General features: G+C 37.4%; 1 protein-coding gene across 2 annotated transcripts in view; it reads right to left on the reverse strand.

The window, feature by feature from the left end:
• msi2a (musashi RNA-binding protein 2a) overlaps positions 1–18465 on the reverse strand; it is a 225030-nt gene that overhangs the window by 204879 nt on the left and 1686 nt on the right. For both annotated transcript variants that reach the window (XM_039675722.2, XM_039675723.2), the window contains exons 4-5: positions 18064–18148; positions 11555–11596 (exon numbers count right to left, since the gene is read on the reverse strand). In XM_039675722.2, the coding sequence (XP_039531656.2) occupies positions 11555–11596; positions 18064–18148 (127 nt within the window). The remainder of the gene's footprint in view (positions 1–11554; positions 11597–18063; positions 18149–18465) is intronic.

Genomic DNA, 18465 nt, shown 5'->3' on the forward strand with positions numbered 1-18465 from the left:
AAGGGTATCGAGACCAAGACAAGACCAAGACCGTGACCAAGTCGAGATCATGACGAGACCAAGTCGAGATCAAGACAAGACTGAGAACAAGTTGAGACTAAGTCGAGACCAAGAAGCCGAGCCCGCTTAAACCGAGACCAAGACACTACCAAGACCAGAGGGTATCGATTTCAAGACGAGACCGAGATCGAGACTGAGATCGAGACCAAGTCGAGACCGAGACCAAGACCAAGTTGAGATCAAGACAAGACAGAGACCGAGACCAAGTTGAGATCGAGACTGAGACCAAGTTGAGACCGAGACCACGACCGGAGGGGAAAAAACAGACTAGTGTTGTTGAAGCAAAGCAATAACTTGTAAGATTTTGTTTATTTTATTATTGTATTATTGTACTGCTAAATCCCCCTGACCACTATGTCGGTCTGAGACAACGAAACCTAGACAAGACCAAAGACCGGCAAGGCCGTGAGACATGCATCACTACTCTACGCTATATGCAAATGGTGTGATTAGACAAAACTAGAATGTGCACATACATAGACCGTGAAGCTGTCTACACTTTAAGCAAGGAACATTGGCATGGTGTACTGGATAAATCTCAATTGACACCCTGAATGCATCTACTCTAAAGCATAAAGAAATGACAGTTCAGACTCAGAGATTTGCATTGATTTGCAGCCTAAACCTGTTAAACAGAGAGAAAGTATGAGCGAATGAGAGGGCAGAGAGTTTACAGAGCGACCTGATTCCACATCGATCATTCAGCCATAGTTCTCCAATCCTCCCAGGACCGAATGAGCAAACGTCCAGCCAGACTAATTAATCCGTTAGACCAACTGATTTAATTAAGGCAGCACTCCTGCAAGACAGGAAAACTGAACCTCTTCTCAGAAGAACAGGAGAGAACAAGAAAGTTTCACAGCTTGAAAACATGGACATGCCGATTACATATAAATAGTCAATCATAAACCAAGCAGCTTTATCATTCGAATATGCATGGGAAAATCCCAATTGTGTAGACTTGATTTACGCCATGAAAATTCACATCCAGTAAATGTGACTGCACCCTAACACATCAGAAACTTCAGAAGTTCAGTGTTTTTGGTCTCAGACTTTGGGTGATAGAGCCTTAGTTATGGTTAAGAAACGCCATGTGAAAACAGAAAGAACAGATTATTTCAGAAATCCAGCATCATTCGCTCAAACAAATAGTGGCACAAAACAAAACCATGTTTTGCCCTCCATGAATTTAAGAGCTGCGATAAGATATAGGATACTTGTCAAAAGACAATCACCCTGTGGCTCTGCCCAGAGCAGCCTGCAATGTATTCCTGTCTCTCATAGCACAAATAAAAGCCTCTGAACAACAGAGACGTCCTCAGAAAATAAAGAAGAGAGAGAGAGAGAGACAAAATCTTGGCTTAAACCCCCTGTCTCCATCTAATAAACCCAAATCCAGCAGCCGGATATCAGCCTCTCTCTGTGTGCCCTCCTGCTGTTGTGGAAATGTCCTGTTATTGCTGCTCTCTCTCTATTGATCGGGGTGTAATTGCTCTAAAACTCTGTTTGGAGGCGCTTCCTCTTTCCATGTGGTGTTGGGGGCATACTGGGGTTTCTCAAACATCTCAAACCACAAGCCACAGTCTTTCCCAGAGATATTAAATCCTTAGACTGGTTCTCTGCACAACACCACCTCTTAGAGCACAATGACGTCTGAGGGGACCATCGAACAGGAGTTGCGGTTCCTGTGCCAGCATAGCCTTAAAGCGATAAAGCGACCCACCCTCATGTTATTCCCAACACGACTTACGTTCCTCAGCCCAACATTAAAGGGTTAGTTCACCCAAAAATGAAAATTCGGTCAGTATTTACTCACCCTCATGTCGCTCCAACCCCGTAAGACCTTCGTTCATCTTCGCAACAGAAATTAAGATATTTAAGATATTAAGATCACTCCTGCATACAGTAAAAATCATCGTTACAATCAAAAGACATCGTTAAAATAGTGCAAGTGACTACAGTGGCTCAATCTTAACTTTATCAAATGACGAAACAAACAAAAATAACGACTTTATTTCAACTATTCACTTCCTTCTCCATGGGCCTGTAGTCAGTTAACGGAGTGTGATTGCGTAAAGCTACGTCACACGTAGGCTCACTATTGGCCGACGCTGGTCATGTGTGTGATGCGTGTGACGTACAATAACAGAAGCTTACGCTATTAAACTAGTAACCTGACTCGAGCAGAGGGAGAAATAAACAAATAGTTGAAATAAAGTCGTTATTTTTGTTGTTTTTAGCGCAGAAAAAGTGTTCTCGTCGTTTGATAAAGTTAAGATTGAGCCCCTGTAGTCACTTGGACTATTTTAACGATGTCTTTAATGACTTTTCGGGGACAGCAAGAGTCATTCCCTCAAGAAGCCTATGGACTGTATGCAGGAGCGATCTTAATATCTTAAATATCTTAATTTGTGTTGCGAAGATGAACGAAGGTCTTACGGGGTTGGAACAACATGAGGGTGAGTAAATACTGACAGAATTTTCATTTTTGGGCGATCTGATCGGTAAAGGGCCACAGACCTCTCCCGAATCATCTCCAGCTCTCAGCCTCCGAAGCAACAACTCCACCTCCGTTTCCCTCATAAGCTGATATTAGTATTTAAACATTCTCTATGATAAAAATGTTTGTAAAAAATAATTTAATAGCGCGTAAATGAAGGTGTTCAACTATAGCCATTGGTCTCATGGTTATAATAACAGTCACAGCTCCAAAATACATTACTAGAATAGCACAATACACTGACACACACACCAGATGAAAAGGGCCACAGCAAGATCACAGCATGACTACTGAAATAAAAATGAGACACAAAGAGAGAGAAATGAGTAACCATACAGGCAAATCATCTCGGTCTCTCTGGATTGCTGGTTTTACATTGCATGTAAATGTTTGTCTGGCATGATGACAACTATAACTCAAACCAGTTCAGAGTGGGACAGCAGCACTGTGGTATTATTACATGCCAGAATGAGAGTGAAAAGCCAACTGTCCTTCACTTTTATCTCGTCTAGATTCATTGCACACCTGTTTTCATCTGAATGGCCTTTATAATCCTGGTACAGCAGCGACACAAAACTGTAGCATCTTATTAGAGCAGAATGATGATATTCATAAGGTATGAAAAACTTCTTACATGCATTACTAATCAGTTAAACAGCATATTTACATATAAGTGGAATTTTGGAAGTCCTCCGATGACACAAAATGAGTTTTTTTTCCAGACAAAACAAAAACACATAAATCTCTCGTCTCAGGGGGATATGAGGGGGGGAAAGCACGGTAATTCGAAAATAGTACAGGTTTTCTACTAATACAAAGCTTAATGCTAATTCCTGAAGTATCGCTTTAACAACATTAATGAGGATGGTATATTTAATTTAGATGTGTATACCAGATGTAAAACTGTAGAAATGATTCTGTTTACCTTGCTCACTCCAGTAAAAGTGCGTACTATGAACGGTCTAGAGTGTCCGTACAGTGCGCACATATTCACGCCTCGTTTATGTTAGGGGTCGGCCGATGTATACGTTTTTCTGATTGGCTGATGTGTTGGAAGTGGGACTTTTATTTTGACGGGCGGTGCCGAGCAAGTGTGCATTTGTGGCTGCATAAACGTGTTACTGCGAGATTAATGATTTTTTTTAAAAATATATAAATAAAAAAATATATTAAATACATATTTTTTTTATATATAAATAAAAAAATAAATATCAGCTTTATATCGACCGATATATCGGCCGATATTTGGCATTTTTTAAATATCGGCATCGGCCGATACGTTTTTCTGATTGGCTGATGTGTTGGAAGTGGGACTTTTATTTTGACGGGCGGTGCCGAGCAAGTGTGCATTTGTGGCTGCATAAACGTGTTACTGCGAGATTAACGATTTTATTAAAAATATATAAACAAAAAATATATTAAATACATAATTTTTTTGTATATAAATAAAAAAATAAATATCGGCTTTAATTTTGGCATTTTTTAAATATCGCCATCGGCCGATAAGTTTTTCTGATTGGCTGATGTGTTGGAAGTGGGACTTTTATTTTGACGGGCGGTGCCGAGCAAGTGTGCATTAGTGGCCGCATAAACGTGTTACTGCGAGATTTTAAAGATTTTCTTTAAATATATAAATTAAAAATATATTAAATACATAAATGTTTATATATAAATAAAAAAATAAATATCGGCTTTAATTTTGGCATTTTTTTAAATATCGCCATCGGCCGATAATTTTTTCTGATTGGCTGATGTGTTGGAAGTGGGACTTTTATTTTGACGGGCGGTGCCGAGCAAGTGTGCATTTGTGGCCGCATAAACGTGTTACTGTGAGATTTTAAAGATTTTTTTTAAATATATAAATAAAAAATATATTAAATACATATTTTTTTTTATATATATATAAATAAAAAAAATAAATATCGGCTTTATATCGGATATATCGGCAGATATTAGCCATTTTTTAAATATCGGCATTGGCCGATAAGTTTTTCTGATTGGCTGACGTGTTAAAAGTGGGACTTTTATTTTGACTGGTGTGCATTTGTGGCCGCATAAACGTGTTACTGCGAGATTTTAAAGATTTTTTTAAAATATATAAATAAAAAAAATATATTAAATACATAATTTTTTTATATATAAATAAAAAAAAAATATCGGCTTTATATCGGTCACCGGCCACCCAGCTCTCTCAGATATCGGCAATCAAAAAACCCATATCGGTCGACCACTAGTTTACGTTTCATAAATAGCACACACACATCATTTTGAGCGCACGCAACATTTGAAGTCCCATGCCTGGGACTTTATGATTTAGATTTGTTTTAGTTTATGCTGCAGTCGTCCTTTAGGGGCTGTAGTGTTTTGTTTATTTAGTTGTGTTTGATTAATTAGTCATTCAAAATCTCCACCGCCTCCAAGCCACGTTACAGTTAACCTAAAAATAAAAATGGCTAACCACTAAAGCCACGGCTCCAACTGCGCTCATCCACTTTATTTATATTCTCCTATACGATCAACAATCTGCAATCACTCTTCCACAGGCCCAGAAGCTACTACACCCTCAGCCCATCGCCTGTTTGCAGCCGTTACGATCTTTTTTTGACACGAGGTGAGAAGTGAGGTGTCCTAATACCGTGATCCCATCAACTCAGCGCTGATTGATTGACTTTTCTCTCTCGATGATCCAGGCTGCCTTTGCCAGATATCGGATTGTTTCTTGTTTTCTGTGAAAAAGTCGATGGGCGTCCCGTCTGCTTTCCAGAGCCATTTTTAAAGTGCATTTCTTTTCTTAACTAAAACCCACACGAGCCAGACACAAGCACTGCTGGAGGGCTGAGTTTACACTTCAGGGTGTTTTCTGACTTTATTTAGATGGAAACAGAACTGAGAGTTTCACTCACAAAACTGTAAGATCATGCATGCAACAACTGCAGGAGTCCCGTTCAAGAAAATGACTCAAAGAGAGAGTAAAAGCACTGATGAGGAAAAATAGAGGTCAGCAGTCATTTTCTGCGCACTTTATTGGTTATAAAGGGGAAAAACAGGAAGACTGGAAAGTTCATGAACAACTTCTTACGCCTAACCAGGCGCAAATGCATCATGTTTTTGCCCAAACCAGCCGCAACATCCATACATATGTGGCTGGAACAAGAACATGCAAAGTATGCCAATGATCATTTCAGGTAGATTATGTGCTTTAATCTTTAATGTGCATTTAAATATCATTTTGAGTGATAATCATAGTGAAAGCAAAAATAGATATAGTTCTTGAAAAAAAAAAATAAAGAAAAGAAGAACATCCAAACTGCGAACTAAATGTAGAGAAGTACGATTATTAATCATTAAAAGATTGCAATCTTGATTCAAACACCCACGCAATGACAAACACTTATGGACTGCTCGCATAACTACTTTCCATTTATTTCAACTCGGGAGTTTCCAGTAACAGCGTTCAGCACACCTACATGCATGAAACCACAGATTATTACAGTGCTGTCAATTAATTATAACAATGAATCATGTCAATCAACTTTATCAATTATGGAGAGACCTCTGCTATTTTTATTGTGATAAATTACAAGTTTTCAGATATGCTGAAATAAATAATAGTAACCTGTAATGAAATAGCAAGGTGAACTAGTACAACATACTGTATATGAGACATGAAATGAACACAAAAGAACAAAAAGTAGGTGCTTTAGGATTAGAGCCAGACCGATATATCGGCCGATATTAGGCATTTTCCAAAATATCGGTATCGGCAGTTATAATGGCTGATAAATGAATATTTAAAAAATAATATAAAAATGGACAAAACGTGCTTCAATCATCTCTCCTTGGCCTGTTATATTGAAAATGTATGTTTTACAATTTTCAGTATGATGTTATCTATTGTTAAATTATGGCTCATCATAGACTAGCTAACCACAAAGCTATAGCTAATGCCACTATCATCAGTGGAAGACCGCTAATGTTAACATTAATGAGCTTGGAAACAACAATGAACTTTTTCTGCCTAAATAAAGTAATGATTACTGTATTTATAACTAGCATATCTCTACTTACGGTCAAGTTATACTTGCGAGGAGTGAACATTCAGACATAGAGAAAAAGTATCAAATGTATCTTGTGCAGAAAAGTTAGCTTTTCTTTTACACGTGTGTGAAAACCAACAATATTTAATGAAAAAAAAAAAAAAAAAAAAAAAAATCGGCCGATATATCGGAATATCGGATTTTAAAACCCCAAAATATTTGTATCGGTATCGGCCTTCAAAATCCTTTATCGGTCGGGCTCTATTTAGGATGTAACTTTTATTTTATGTAGTAGATCTACTGTCTAACGTCACTCATCCACGACTATCATATTGTCTATAATACACATTTCCAGACACGTTCAGTACAGTAATGTTATTTCTAGGGATGCACGATATATATCGGCCAGCGTATCGGTATCGGCCGATATATGTTCATTTTTAATGTTATCGTTATCGTCCTGGTAAGAAAATGTGGCCGATGTATTAAAGCCGATAAATAATGTATTGTTCCCTTCAGCTGAGACACTTGTTGAGAACTGTTTATGTTTTTGAATTTCTTGAAATATGATTGAAATCTCTTCAAAAAATGAAAATACGGTTCGGTACAACATGTGCAGCGCAAATCTGTCATATCGGCTATTCAACACTATAATGAGAACATCATTATAATTGTGCGCTTGGGACATGGATTTAATTGTGAGACTTTTGTATTTGTAATCAGGCTCTCAAAAATTAGATAAAAATTTGGATTTAAGTTTAATCGGCCGATATATCGGTTATCGGCTTTCAAATATAAAGAATTATCGGTTATCGTATCGGCTAAAATTTTCATATCGGTGCATCCCTAGTTATTTCCCACGATCTTACTGTTACACTGAAATTGTTCAATCTGACCGTTTTCGTTATCATATGTGATGCGATCTGGGAAAACCCACCACATGGTGAAATTTGACATATTAGAGGTTTTGATACCATATTTAAGCTGGATTCAAGCCCTTTCCAAATCTGTTTTTATTTATTTTATCGGTTATCTGTAACAAAAGTTACGGTTATCTGAAGTCGGCTGATCGCTATGATTTTTAGAAACAAAATTTTGAGAAAAAAAGGTTTAATTAACGGTCACGTCCTGCTAGCGGGACGACTGGCGCTTCCTTTTTTATTGCCTTTTTTTAATATCACATATTTTACTAATCATCATAGATTAGGTCTCATTCGAAAGCTTACGAACTCAAAATTCATCCTGTGAAAACCGTTTTGAAATTGGACGATTTGAGAGGCGAGCAAGATCTTTTAGACGAGCAGCTTCAAACTTCAAACGCATCATACCCACGATAACGCCGGATAAAAATAAATAAATAAAAACTTGTGTGCCGTTGTAGTTCAACCAGGAGTGGATTTTATTCTGTTATGTTGTTTATTTTGATAGGTGAACTGTCTTTGTAGTGTTTTGTAGCTAAACGGGAGATTTGTCTTTTCACAGTCTTTTCAGCTGGACATTATTAATCGCTATTTTTCTGCACTAAACTAATGAATTTTCCCAAGTTATATTCAGAGATGATAAACAAGATGTTATAGAATAATAATTTAATAAAAAACAAATTTTTACAAAAAAACGGACATTCAATCTATATTTAGACTTTACTGAAAACGTACCAACGCGACATCCGACGGGTTTTCCCAGATCGCATCACATATTATACACTAGAGCCCGACCGATAAAGGATTTTGAAGGCCGATACCGATACAAATATTTTTGGGTTTTAAAATCCGATATATCGCCCGATATTTCTTTTTATTAAATATTGTTGGATTTCACACACGTGTAAAAGAAAAGCTAACTTTTCTGCACAAGATACGTTTGATACTTTTTCTCTATGTCTAAATGTTCACTCCTCGCAAGTATAACTTACATTTTACAATGCAGGGACTGTAACTAGAGATATAAATACAGTAATCATTACTTTATTTAGGCAGAAAAAGTTCATTGTGGTTTCCAAGCTCATTAATGTTAACGTTAGCGGTCTTCCACTGATGATATTGGCATTAGCTAGCTTTGTGGTTAGCTAGTCTATGATGAGCCATAATTTAACAATAGATAACATCATACTGCAAATTGTAAAACATACATTGTCAATATAACAGGCCAAGGAGAGATGATTGAAGCGTGTTTCGTCCGTTTTTATTTTATTTTTTAAATATTCATTTATCGGCCATTTTAACTGCCGATACCGATATTATGGAAAACGCCTAATATCGGCCGATAATATCGGTCTGGCTCTATTATACACTCACCGATGTTGACATTGCTGTTTGTGAAAGATACACCAATAGTTAGTGAAATGACTTATGCTAGATAACAGCACAGATGTAACGTTAGCATGGTAGCATTAGTTCAGTCCAGCTGATAATTGTAGCGTTGCAGTGCGAGTTTACATGAGTTTCCAGCATTCTCCGGTGTGTGTAAAGTCTCAGTGTGGCCGTGTACGAGTGCTCTTGTAAAAATTGGTTGCAATCTGAAACATCACCAATAGGTGCCGCTAAAAACTACATATAGCACCTTTAAAAATGGACGTCACATGAGTTGAACTTAAAGCTGAGTGGCAGTTCTCAGTGCACACATGCTAATGAGGCAGACAGGAAAACATTAACCACGCTGGTCACCTCTTCTGAAGAGACTCGTGACTAGCTTCCATTTCCATAAGCTTTCAAAGCTCTTTTAACGACACAAGAGGCCACGGTCCCAGTGGCAATTAAAATCATGTCGGGACACGCCATAATCTGTTGGCATAAACGGCGGCAACAAATGTTGGCTGGAGAAAATCTCCGGAGAAAACGGTCACTTTGGCTACCAAAGACAAGCTCATTTCTGAGAACAGCCCATCATCCATGTTACGCAAAACACAACAGCTAGGAACAACACTGCAAGTGTAAATGACATCACAAGGGAATTACAACCCCAAAACCTAATGTCACCACACCCATCTGTAACTCTCAATCTAAACAGATGATAACATTTCTCTTAACCTAAATACAAACCTCCAAAGAAAGGTCCATAAACAACAGGAGAGCTGCAATCTTGTAAAAAAATGTCTGGACCTCACACTGAGAAATAAACATGAGCACTACCGTTCAGGCAAGATGTGTGACAAGTACGATTAGCTGCTTGCGGTCTAAAATCAATTTTACATGTACAAAAAAAGCCAATAGATCTGCCTTAATCCCGTTGCCTTAAAATCCGTGTTAAATAAATACAGTTCTTTCGGCACACAAAAAACAGCACATTATTCTTTATCCATCTTTGTGGTGTAAGAAAAAGGACATATGCTAGGATACAAGAGAGAAATTGACAATTCACTTCTCATAACCTGCCGTCTGCAGGGGAGTTCATATTGTTTAGGGGGTCCAAAAAAAATAAAACATAAATAACACGGCTGCCTCGGAGCAAAAAGCATTTTCTTTGTTTCAACAGGAATCCAGGGATCCGAGGAGGGGGGAACGTCTGAGCCGTTCTTGATGTTGAAAAAGAAAAGGTTAAGAGGCCGAAACTGGCAAATAAAGAAGGGGAAAGAACTGTCTGGAAATTTTGGAAATGCATGCCAACAGACTTTGAAGACCTGAGCCATTCAACACAGAAAAAACTAATCTGAGGCACTCAAAACCAAAGGAAAAAAAATCCATTATCGATCGGTGTTTGTTGTGGGACAAAAAAAGAAAGCACCTGCCAGAGTGTACGGCATTGGGCGGACACTTTGAGCTTCAGACCAATTTACAGAGTAAAGAGGAAGAACTGCATTAGCACAACAGAGACGGACACACTGACAACTGATAGCACTAGTCACAAATCCCTGAAAATCACTTCAGATGGACACACACGCTAGGGATGCACCGAAATGAAAATTCTTGGCCGAAACCGAAAACCGAAAAAGAGTTTTTTTTTCGAAACGCCGAAAGAAATTATGCCAATTATTAGTATCATTGCATTTATGGTTATGACTGTGTGCAAACTTTACTCAAATCAAGGCATTGCAATTGCATAAATTAATATAAATTACATTTATTATAATTATAAATAATTAATTTATTAAAATAACTATTAAATAATTTATTTATAATTAAAATATATTTTCAAAGAATAAATCAATTACAAATTGTGCAAATATTTATTTAGCACGATGCAGAGTATAAAATAAAATTCAAACAAATATTTTTTGACCCCACTCGTGTGTACATTAAATAATAATCTAGTGGCCTGCAGAAAGGTTTTAAAATGAAATGTCGAGCGCCGAGCGCGAACTTCTCATCACACCAGCACCCAGTTTACACGTCTAAATTAGGTGCATTTTAAAAATGTATCTTTTTAACTGAACAAAGTCCATGTTTAATACAAATGTACATGAAACATGTTTAGTGAATGTAGAAAATATTTAAGGGAGCATTAATTTAGTTCTATACATACATATTTTTTTGTAATGTCACAAGTAATAATCTCAGGGTTTACTGGGTTTAACATGATTTTTTTGTATTGGTGGTGGAATACTAAAAAATAAACCTCGTCATGTGTTAATCTTTCTTCTTCTCACCGATTCCTGGTTAGAGGACAGTTACTTGAGTCATCCCAACGGCGATATAGTTGGATAAACGAGGCTTCGTCTCCTCGCGGGTTCAGATGCACTGAAATACGTCCACACCGCAGACATGTTGCTTCAGACAAGCACGTGCAGGTCGCGTTTTCTGTTTGCGTCATCACAACATTTCGGCCGTATTGTTTCGGTGATAAAAGTCTTTCGGCCGAAAACCGAAAATGCACTTTTATTGCAAAATGCAATATTCGGTGCATCCCTAACACACGCATCACTGACCAACCACATAATTGATATTCCACATGATCTGCACGAAACAAAAACAATATGAAAAATGTTAGCGCAAACGCCAAAAAAGCTAAATACAATTCTGACCTTGGGTTGGGCGCGTCGAGGAAAGGCGACCTTGGGATCAATCTGTGCACAAACAGAAAGAAAGAGAGAATGAGGATTAGAAAAGCAAAGTCATATTTGAATGCAGTTATCCACACCTACATTTAATACACTCTTTCATACTCTACACTCGGTTGTTTTAAAGGGACAGTTCACCTAAAAATAAAAAATTCGGTCAGTATTTACTCTCCCTCATGTTGTCCAACCCCGTAAGACCTTCATTCATCTTCAGAACATGAATTAAGATATTTAAGATATTAAGATCACTCCTGCATACTAGTCCATAGGCTTCTTGAGGGATTGAAACTTGCCGGCCTCGAAAAGTCATTAAAGACATCGTCCAAGTGACCACAGTGGCTCAATCTTAACTTTATAAAGTGACGAGAACACTTTTTGTGCGCAAAAAACACAAAATAACTTTACTTGAACTATTCATTTCCTTCTCTCTGAGCCTCGAGTCAGGTTGCTAGTTTAACAGCGCATCATCTGTTGTTGTACATCACACACATGACCAGCGTCGGCCAATAGTGAGCCTACGTGTGACGTAGCTCTACGCAATCACACTACGTTAACTGACTAGCGGCCCATAGAGAAGGAAGTGAATAGTTGAAATAAAGTCGCTATTTATGTTCGTTTTTGCGCACAAAAAGTGTTCTTGTCGTTTGATTTTTAAGTAGTTCATTTTTAAAAAAAAAACTTTTACCGATAATTTACTCACCCCCATCTCATCCAAGATGTCCATGTCTTTCTTTCTTCAGTCGAAAAGAAATTAAAGTTATTGATGAAAACATTCCAGGATTTTCTCCATATAATGGACTTCAATGGGGTCCAAATGACAGTTTCAGTGCAGCTTCAAAGGGCTTTAAACGATTCCAGATGATGAATAAGGGTCTTATCAAGCGAAACGATCGGCCATTTAATAAATAAATAACAAAGTTTAAGTTTTATAAGCACAAATGGTCGCCTTGCTCTGTTCTGTGATGCGCGTTCGTGACTCTCCTGTTCGAACTCGTTCATCAAAATGAACAAATATTTTTCGTGTCATTTGGTTCATTCAACAAACGAAATGAACGAGTTCGAACAGGAGAGTCACAAACGCTTATAAAAGCTTATAAAACTGGAATCGTTTAAAGCCCTTTGAACAGTTTGCACTGAAACTCTCATTTGCACCTTGAACCGTTTGGTCCCCATTGAAGTCCATTATATGGAGAAAAATCCTGGAATGTTTTCATCAAAAACCTTAATTTCTATTCGACTGAAGAAAGAAAGACATGGACATCTTGGATGACATGGGGGCGAGTGAATTATTATCAGTAAAAGCTTTTTTAAAAGTGAACTACTCCTTTAATAACTTTGAGGCCGGCAAGTTTCAATCCCTCAAGTCAAGAAGCCTATGGACTAGTATGGAGGAGTGATCCAGCTCTCAGATGTCATCAAAAATATCTTAATTCGCGTTCTTAAGATGAATGAAGGTCTTACGGGGTTGAACAACATATTAAATAAAAACGTAAATACCAAAAATTCATTTGGGTCAAATATGGACACTCAAACATTGGGTTAAAAATGCAATTTAAAAATGTAACCCAATGGGTGGTGTTAGTCCATATTTGACCCAAAATTGGGTTAAAACAACCCGTTCATACAAATCATCAACACCTGGAACAAAGCCATTAACTCTTTGGCTTGTCATCTTGTTAATTTCAGTTTGTGTTCAATCTGCAGACAGAAAGAATTATCAGAGAAACTATTTCATGCTCCAGTGTCACACCGTCTTGCCTTAATACGGCCTCTTATGAAGAGGAGTTTCAAACAATCTCATACAGGCAGACGTAGTCAAGAGGAAAAACATAAACAGATCGAAATTGGGCTCTTGCAGGAAATTACTTGTCCATGTTCAGCAAGGCAAAGGCTTTAGATTGAAGCAAAACTCCTAGTGTAGTTTTGAACGTTTGCCCGAGGGCTCTGCAGCACATAAGTGTATCATTACAGACACAGAGCCTTTCTAAATAAAACACAGTTTCATATAATGTACAGTATATGCGGCACATTTTAAATACAGATATGTCGATTCACTCCCTTTTATTCTCATTCGACTGAGCTGTGATCGTTATCTCCCCAAATCAGGTCAATTAGAGAGATGGATTCGGTAACAGGTATGGGAACCTTCTCTGTGATGAATTTCATGTAGCGATTCGTTTTAACAATTAGCCTGTGGCTTGAACGAATCAACCCCTATAGAAACAACCCTGTGTGCGCAGAAACAATATTATGCTTTGAAATTAGGAGTCTTTCTCCATACAGCCTGAGAGCAAACATCCTATTCTGGTAAATTGAGCAACATTTGTGGGTCTAAACACAAAACAATCTGATTCAGGTTTAGAGTTCGGATTAGAAATCAATAAATGGGGTCAGGACACTAGTAGAGGTCATCACTTATTAGGCCTATTAGACCAAAAAAAATGATTGCCATTGTTGCTGGTACTGGATTTATCAAAACAGAAGCAAAACCTAGCCATTGTCAGACAAAAAAAAAAAAAAAAAACTTAAACCAAACATAAGACAGCGTTTGTGTAATTTAGACTCGAGCACACATTGTGTAAATAAAGTCCTGTGTATTTCCAGATGAGCTTCTCCCATCTCAGCAGTTGCAGTTTAATGTGTTAGTAGCCTTTTATTGCTTTCAGATAGTGGTTTACATCTGGTATTAACATCCTTTTTGGCTGATCCTATCACAAGCGGTCAGTGCTACATGCAAGTATAAAGAGGCTCAAAGCATTTTGTGTTTGGATTACTACCGTAAAACCACTTCAGCTGGAAGTCAAACACATTGCATTTGTAAAGTCGTCCATGCTCAAAATAACCATACTGTAGAAGATTTCAGTCACATGAAGACCAGGAAAAGTGCAAAGAACCTCATTCATCATCTGGTGTTGTTTAAAGCCCTTTGAACAGTTTGCACTGAAACTCTCATTTGGACCTTGAACCGTTTGGTCCCCATTGAAGTCCATTATATGGAGAAAATCCTGGAATGTTTTCATCAAAAACCTTCATTTCTTTTCGACTGAAGAAAGAAAGACGTGGACATCTTGGATGACATGGGGGGTAAGATTAAGACAACACAACCTGTCATAAACATGACATAGCAGATTAATGATCAAACTTAAGAAAGCACCTAGCTTTATTGGTTAACATCACATTAAACTGTCAGGTGGTTGGTTTTGACAATGGCTGTCATGAAGACATTATAACTTTTTAATGACAAATTCAATTAGTCACGGAAAATATTCATGACACAGTCAATGTCAAAGCCAACCACATGACAGTTTAATTTTATTTAAAGGGATAGTTCACTTTGAAATTAATTTTTGATACATTTTAGCTTCCCTCAATAGCATCCAAGATGTAGGTTTCTTTGTTTCCACAGTATTTTCAATTTTGATATTTTTAAGTCAAACCGTTTATGCCTATCAGTCATATAATGGAGGTCTATGGTCACCACCTCAAAGAGCATGCACAGAGAAGTCCAAATTAAACATGATTTAATGACTCGTAAATGTAAGTACACATTGATGGCCTAAGACACGAAACAAGCGGTTTGAGTGAGAAAACGAACAGTATTTATATCGTTTTTACCTCTTTTAACCACGGCCACAAAGCGCCCACGCCCTCAGATTACTGTGGTTACAAGAGGTAAAATCTATATAAAAACTGTTCGTTTTCTCACACGAACCACTCGTTTCGTGTCTTAGGCCATCAATGAGTGTATTTACATTTATGAGTCATTGAATCAGGTTTAATTTGGACTTCTCTGTGCATGCTCTTTGAGGTGGTGACCATAGACCTCCATTATATGACTGACAGACAAGAACGGTTTGACCTAAAAATATCGAAAGTGAAACTATGTCGGAAACAAAGACACCTACATCTTGGTCGCCCTTGACGTAAGATAAAACATACCAGAAATTAATTTCAAAGTGAACTATCCCTTTAATGTCAAGTTGTCACGACAAAGACACTGACAGGTTATGATGTATTGGTTTATGTCAAGATGTCATAAAGACATCTTAAACAATGTCATATTTGCATTTAAAAAAGTCATTATTGAGCGAAAGACACTAAATGATAGTTGTCAAACATGCATAAACCCAACATATGTCATGTCATGGTTATGAAGGCGTCACGTCAGTCTTATGCACACCCCTTCAAGTAAAGTGTTTCCATTTATTTTTACTATGGCTGTCAAACGATTAATCGTGATTAATCGCATCCAAAATAAAAGTGTGTTTACATAATATATGTGGGTGCACTGTGTATGATTATTTTGTATATATATATAAATACACACACACACATGCATCTATATTTAAGAAAAAATATTATTTATATATAAAATATTTATATTTATATATAATATAAATTATATATAAATCTATACAGTATATACATGAAAATATTTCTTAAATATATACTCACATGTGTGTCTTTATATATATAATAATTATACACAGTGCACCCACATATATTATGTAAACACAAACTTTTATTTTGGATGCGATTAATCGCGATTAATCGTTTGACAGCCCTAATTTTTACTATTTTAGAAATCCAAATCACAGGACATTCATTTGAACGGTTATACCAGTTTTAAATGCCGATCTGCAGGTGTAAAGAGGAACAGCGAGACTCGTTTCTTACAAAAACAAAACAAGCTTTCAACCTAAATCTTCCCTAAAAATGCCAAATCTGATTTTTCAAATACGCCTGGTAGATCCTCCATCAAAAGTTGATCTTTAAAAAGACATCACTCAAAGCGTTTACTGTTCCTGCACACTGTACAAAACTCAGCGCTGATTGCAGGAGACGAGATAGCAACCCCCCACTGCGATAAAAAGCTCACAGAAATCTGATTTCAGCCGAACGCGAGTGACACACAGCACAGCCCTGAAACCTCACTGCCAGTCGTAATTATTCATTACCGTCAGATTTACAGACAGCATCAGACACGCAAGCGTTTCTGGAGAATGAAGACAGCGTGTGGTGTAGTCGCTCCAGGTGTTCGGCGTAGTTTGTCTGACATTTAAGTTTTTGGTTTTTTTTCCCCACAAACTAAACATACTAAAGAAATCAACGCACACTAGAGTCACTGCCAGCACACTGACTGACGTAACCATCCATTATGAACGTTCGCATTTTCAATATAAAAATATAATTTTTAATTGTTGTAAGCATACCATCAACCTGTCCAGGGACTGCAGGCGGAAACTAGCATTTTTTTTGCTATAACCTGGCACATGTCATCTCTTCTTTCTTAGATTAATGATTTTTTGTGCATTGTCCCTGATCAAATAAATAAATTCATTCATTCATTCAACACTCTTCAGTAGTGAGCTAATGCTAATATAGGAGAGTGCAAGTTTACAATATGCAAAAGTGAATGTCCATGAGTCCAGGTCACTGAAAGGTGATCCAGAATGAGTTCATAACAGCTATCTTTTACTTATTTCCTATATAAACAAGGAAATGACATTTCAGCTCTGAGTCCTTGAGTGAACGTCAGTCTAAACATCATTTACACAGATGCCGAATTTATATAAACACAGAGTGTTGAGTTATACGACTGCATATGCAGGACTAAAAGGAAAATAATGACGGGCAAGTTGTTCATTTTTACTGGCCCTGCCAACATTTTCTGTACCTCCTTCACAAAACTTTTTTGAAACGATTGGTTTCAAAAAATAAAATACGATACAGGGTGACACCAGTTTAAAGGGATAGTTCACTTTTGGTTAGTTTTAGCTTACCATCCAAAATGTAGGTGTCTGTTTACACAGTGGTTTCAATTTTGATATTTTTAGGTCAAACCGTTCTTGTCTGTCAGTCATATAATGGAGGTCTATGGTCACCACCTCAAAGAGCATGCACAGAGAAGTCCAAATTAAACATGATTTAATGACTCGTAAATGTAAGTACACATTGATGGCCGAGCGGTTTGTGAGAGAAAACGAACAGTGTTTATATCGTTTTACTTCTTGTAACGCCCGCGGCATCAGATCACTTGGACGTGGCTGTGATTACAAGAGGTAAAAATTATATAAACACACAAACCGCTCGTTTCATGTCTTAGGCCATTAATGTGTACTTACGTTTACGAGTCATTAAATCATGTTTAATTTGGACTTCTCTGTGCATGCTCTTTGAGGTGGTGACCATAGACCTCCATTATATGACTGATTTGACCTAATTGGACGCCCTGACATCTCGGATGCCCTTGAGGTAAGCTAAAACATACCAAAAATTTATTTCAAAGTGAACTATCCCAGTCCTCAAAACTCTCAGTCCAAAAAAAAAAAAAACTAAATTAATAAAGCAGCAGGAAATACACAGCAATGGGAACGGAAATGAAAAATTCTGTGGGAAAAACTTCATCTGAATGACATCTGTTTCAACGCATTCTCAGTTACAGAAACCAAGCGTTATGAAGCGATACGTACCGTCTTGGAGTCTAATTCGTGGTGTGGTTGAGCCAAGACTTTATCTACACTGGAAACATCTGCAAACGTGATGAAGCCAAACCCTCTGTGGAACAAAAACACAAAACACAGTGAAGGTCAGGAGATAATTTCACAGGAGAGGCAGAAAGATTGTGTTGATGCGCTCAGTGAAGGCAGGGGTGTTGCAATCATTATGACACATTTAGAAACTTCCACTTCATTGTGAGATAATTATAACTATTCAATGCCTTGATATTTCGCTGCTACACTTTTCCAATTGTTCCTGTGCCCTTGAATAATGTATCACATGTAGTACAAAATACAAAACATTGTCTAAAAATGTTGGCCGGTCTGATATATTTATACTAAGTGACCATTTAAGCCCACCCAAATCTAAATATG

The sequence above is a fragment of the Pimephales promelas genome, chromosome 23 (assembly GCF_988280905.1).
Source record: "Pimephales promelas chromosome 23, fPimPro1.hap1.1, whole genome shotgun sequence".
In the NCBI taxonomy this organism is placed as follows: Eukaryota; Metazoa; Chordata; class Actinopteri; order Cypriniformes; family Leuciscidae; genus Pimephales; species Pimephales promelas.